General features: G+C 45.6%; 1 protein-coding gene across 1 annotated transcript; it reads left to right on the forward strand.

The window, feature by feature from the left end:
- The first annotated feature begins 1137 nt into the window (after nucleotides 1-1137).
- LOC143407932 (proline-rich protein 23C-like) lies at nucleotides 1138-1914 on the forward strand. The gene has a single exon (XM_076867066.2). The coding sequence runs from the start codon at nucleotides 1138-1140 to the stop codon at nucleotides 1912-1914; it is 777 nt and encodes a 258-aa protein (XP_076723181.2).
- The last annotated feature ends 2340 nt before the right edge of the window (nucleotides 1915-4254 follow it).

Consider the following 4254-nt stretch of genomic DNA (forward strand, 5'->3'; position numbering starts at 1 on the left):
AGGGATGGGAGGAAATGCTGATGTCCTCTACAATGGTTTAGAAATATTGCCTATTCCTAAATCAGTGTTTGAGTGTCTTCTCCTGTTAACACTAGATGAGGAACCGAGCCACCCCTTCATTTTTGCCACCTCAACACACCATGCAGATGCAGATGTGCCACTAAGCTGACACTCAGATTAAAAACCCCTGATGCCTATCATCTTCAGTGGGGCTTGAAATGTCAGACCCAACTCTGCTAATTCCCGGCTCCTGGACAAATTATTCATCCTTCCAGATGACATTTTCCATATCTGTAAATTGGACTAAAAACAGATGCACCTCGGATATGTAACGCGGTCACCGTAGATAAACTCCACTTCAGCTGGTGGTAGCATAATCATTACTACAGCACTGACTCTCCCACCATAAACAGAAAATGCAGAAGCCGCATCATCAGTATGACGCTAGCTTCACTTTCCTCCTAACACCCCAGAAAGGTGAGACTGGTCATTTACAACTGAGGCTAACAGAGACCTAGGGGTGTCCCCGCAAAACATTCGCACCACTATTGGGCCTAGGGTAGCACGAGGGCACTTCCGGGGTGGGGCCTGAGTGGAGGCGGAGCTTACACCTGGGGGGTGCTGATTTGGCATTCCACTCGCGAGACTTGAACCCTAATAGGTCTTCACTGGGCATCTGAGGTAAACGCGAGGAAAGCCGAGAACTGGACACCGGAAGCCGAGACCTAGAACAACTCTTTAGCTCTGCCCCCTAAGGGCCCATAGAGGTATTTCCCCACAGAGACCCACCAATCACAGCCAAAGCTATTGGCCAGCAGACGCCTCCCATCTGGGGCGGAGCTCCGTAGGGGCGGAGCTTAGCGTGACACTTTGCGACTTGGCTTGCGCTGCGTCGCTTGCAATACAATTGGCCGTCTAGGGCGCATCCGGGTCTGTGTAAAGAAGGCCTAAGGTTCCAAGGTGCGAGGCGGAGCCCAGCAGCGGGCGCAGATCCACAGAAGCCAGGACTGCGGCCCATCCAAAAGCTCAGCCCACCTCACCTATCCCCCGGGCCTGTCACCGCGCGCAGGACCGCGCCGCCCGCGCCCCGCACTCACTTTGCCCCGAAACGGGAACATCCACCACAGCGCCGTCGACATGATGGGCATGCGGCCACGCAGCCCCAGTGCCTGCTCTGCGCCCTGGTGGGGACCACAGCCTGGAGGACCCGGCCCTGCCAAGCGCCGCCGATTAGACGACCCTGCAGACCCCGCAGAGCCCCCGGCGGCAGCCACCCTGCAAGACTCCGCAGGAGCAGCGGACGCCACCGCGCTCACCTCCGTGGTGGTTCTGGCCGCGGGCTGCGCCTTACAGGTACCCCTGGACGACGTCGACCTGGTGCTAGAGCCCGCGCCAACCTCGGTCCTGCAAGTGTCTCTCCAAGGACACACCCTCATCCTGATCCCTGAGGGCCTCGTGGGCGCCACTGACCAACGCCCAGGAGGCCAGGGAGACTGTCCTGATGACCCGGAACTGGGCGCCTTCCTGAGCGCCCCCGGGGAGGACGTGGTTGTCGAGCAGGGATTCTTCTGCGAGTCTGTCCCAGAGATAGCCAGCCAAGAAGAGGCCTATGAGGAAGACGCAGATCCTGAATCCCTGGAGTCATGGATGGACCCTCCAGCCGGCTCAGCTGCTGGGCTCCTCCCCTCCACTGGAAGAGTATCCAGGCTGTCTCCTCTGGCCCCCACCCTTAATTTGGGAAGAAACTCGCCTCGCCCCGTTTTAGACCTGGATTTCCACCTTCTGAGGCCTTTCCCCAGCTCACCGCTGCAACCTCTACCTCCCTCTCCAAGTCCAAGTTCAAGTCCCCAGGCACTTCCGGAGCGTTCTCCAGGTCCTAGGAGCAAAGCCTGCAGACGCCTGTTTCAGGAATGAACCGACTTCCAGGATCCTTCGCCACCTTACTGGGGTCCAGGTGAGGGTCTTCCCAAGTCTTTGGGTGTACCCTGCACAGCCTACAAGGTTAGATAACGGACAGATTTTTTTTTTTTTTAAATGTAGGCAGCACTGCAGAATTGTGGATCAATGGCCGACTATAAAGTCCAGAATAAAGATCACTTTGGCCAAAAAAGAAATCTTCTTCTTGAAATACAGTGTACTTTCAGATCCAAAGATTGCTACTTGGGTCCTTTGCCATAAAGAAGTCATCAACAATTCGTTCCACCTCGGCTAGTTTTGCTTCAAAACTCAGCTTTTAGCACTTTTCTCTAGGAATCCATTCTTGAGGCAGCACCGAAAGCTGCATCCCTTTTCTCCCAAATTCATTAGTAAATTTTTTTTGTTGTTGTTTAGCTGGGTTGGGTCCTCAGCTACCTTCTCACCAAGATCTTTTCCTTGAGGAGGCCCCCACCCACTTTGAGGACTCTAGAAAGTTGTACTTAGACAAATGTTTGTTCTTTACAAAACCAGACACAGAACTGGGAAAGATGATCATGCACCCTCACTTTTTTTTTCTTTTTAATGATTAGGTTAGCAAATAATTTAACTCCGTTGTGCTTTGTTTCTTTCCCAAAGAACCAGTTTTTTTTCCCATTTATTTCTCTTATGTATTTTTAATATAATTCTACTGTTCCGAAAAAGTTCATAATTCTAACATTCTGCATTTTTATAGTTTTAAGATTCCAATTTATGTTGTATATTGTTAATAGTGTATAGAAATAATTTATTTTTGGTTGATCTGGTATCTAACAAGATTACTTAATTTCACTAATGATTTAACAGTAGATTGTCTAGGATGATTGAGAAGAACAACAATATCTCTAAATAAGAGACTGTTTTCTCTTTTCACAAGCCTTTATATCTTATTTTTCCTTAATCTTTTGTATTGGATATTAATTTATATCCAGGGTGAACAGTATGTCTGATAGGGGCATTCCAGTCTTATGTTTTATGTTGACATTTATAAATTTCCCTATAAAGTATTATCTTTACTGTACATGATTGGTCTGTAGCCCTTATCCTATTGAAGAAATTAGTTTTCAATCTTTCTGATCAAGAAAAAATGTTGGATTTCTGTTTGGATTTTGGCTAAGTGACTACAGAGACTTTGTCAAATTATTTTTAAATGTTGGATTTAAATGAATTGATTTTTTAATTAATTATTTTTCAAGTATATAATAGTTACATGGAACCTTCAGGTCATTGGAGATGCACAAAAACTTGGCAAGAGAACACATAAGACCAGGGTTGGGACCTCAAGGATTTAACAAATTGGATGCCCTTGTGAAGACTTAAGAAGAGAGGAGTGAAAGAAGAAAGTGACTGCAGGGTCATTTTAGGTCTTAAATGTTAAGTATTAACAATTTTTTTCCTGTATACATAAGTTTGTAGTGTCTTTTTAAATAAATTCCTGTGGTGATTTATACGGATAGAATTTTTAATGACTATGTATTTTTGCAGTTTTCCTCTTCCATGTAATTTTATAAGACTGTAATCTCACTTTGGGTTCTTTTTCTTTTTTGTGGGGGGAGGGGATGCCTTTTGTTTGCTTGGTTGGTTTGGTTTGGTTTTTATGCACAACACTCCTAATGTTAAAATGTCCGTAATTTTGTCAAGTTTTCTTCATATGGTTAAAACCAAATAAACTACTACTGAATAAAGCTAAAGTCAACAAGATTCTAGGGGTTTTTTCCCTGTTCATCATTAATAATTATTGTTTAGATTTAGCAAAATATTTTACCAATATTTAGCAAAATATTTTTTCTTTACTCATATTCTATTCTTGCATTGCTTGCCTTCATTCTGTTCTAAACTGTCCTCTTTTGTCTTCTTACTATGGTATACTTTTTTTTTTTTTGAGACATGGTCTCATTATGTTGCCCAGGCTGGTCTCTGACTTGTGAGCTCAACTGAGCCTCTCACCTCAGCCTTCTGAGTAGCTGGGGCTACAGATGTGCACCATCATACTGGACTAGTATGGTTTTGGTTTAGGGCTTTTTGTTTGTTTGTTACAGGGATTGAACCCAGGGGTGCTTAACCACTGAGCCACCTCCCCAACCCTATTTTATTTAGAGACAGGGTTAAGTTGCTTAGGGCTTCATTAAATTGCTGAGGCTGGCTTTAAACTCACGATCCTCCTGCCTCAGCCTCCTGAGCCACTGGGATTACTGGGTGTGCCACCATGCCCAGCTTTATCCCTCAATTAGTATTGTCATTCTTTTGTATAGAATAAGCTGTTTTCACTTTAGTATTTTTCTTGACTTTGATGTTCTACAG

The sequence above is a fragment of the Callospermophilus lateralis genome, chromosome 10 (genome assembly GCF_048772815.1).
Source record: "Callospermophilus lateralis isolate mCalLat2 chromosome 10, mCalLat2.hap1, whole genome shotgun sequence".
NCBI lineage: Eukaryota > Metazoa > Chordata > Mammalia > Rodentia > Sciuridae > Callospermophilus > Callospermophilus lateralis.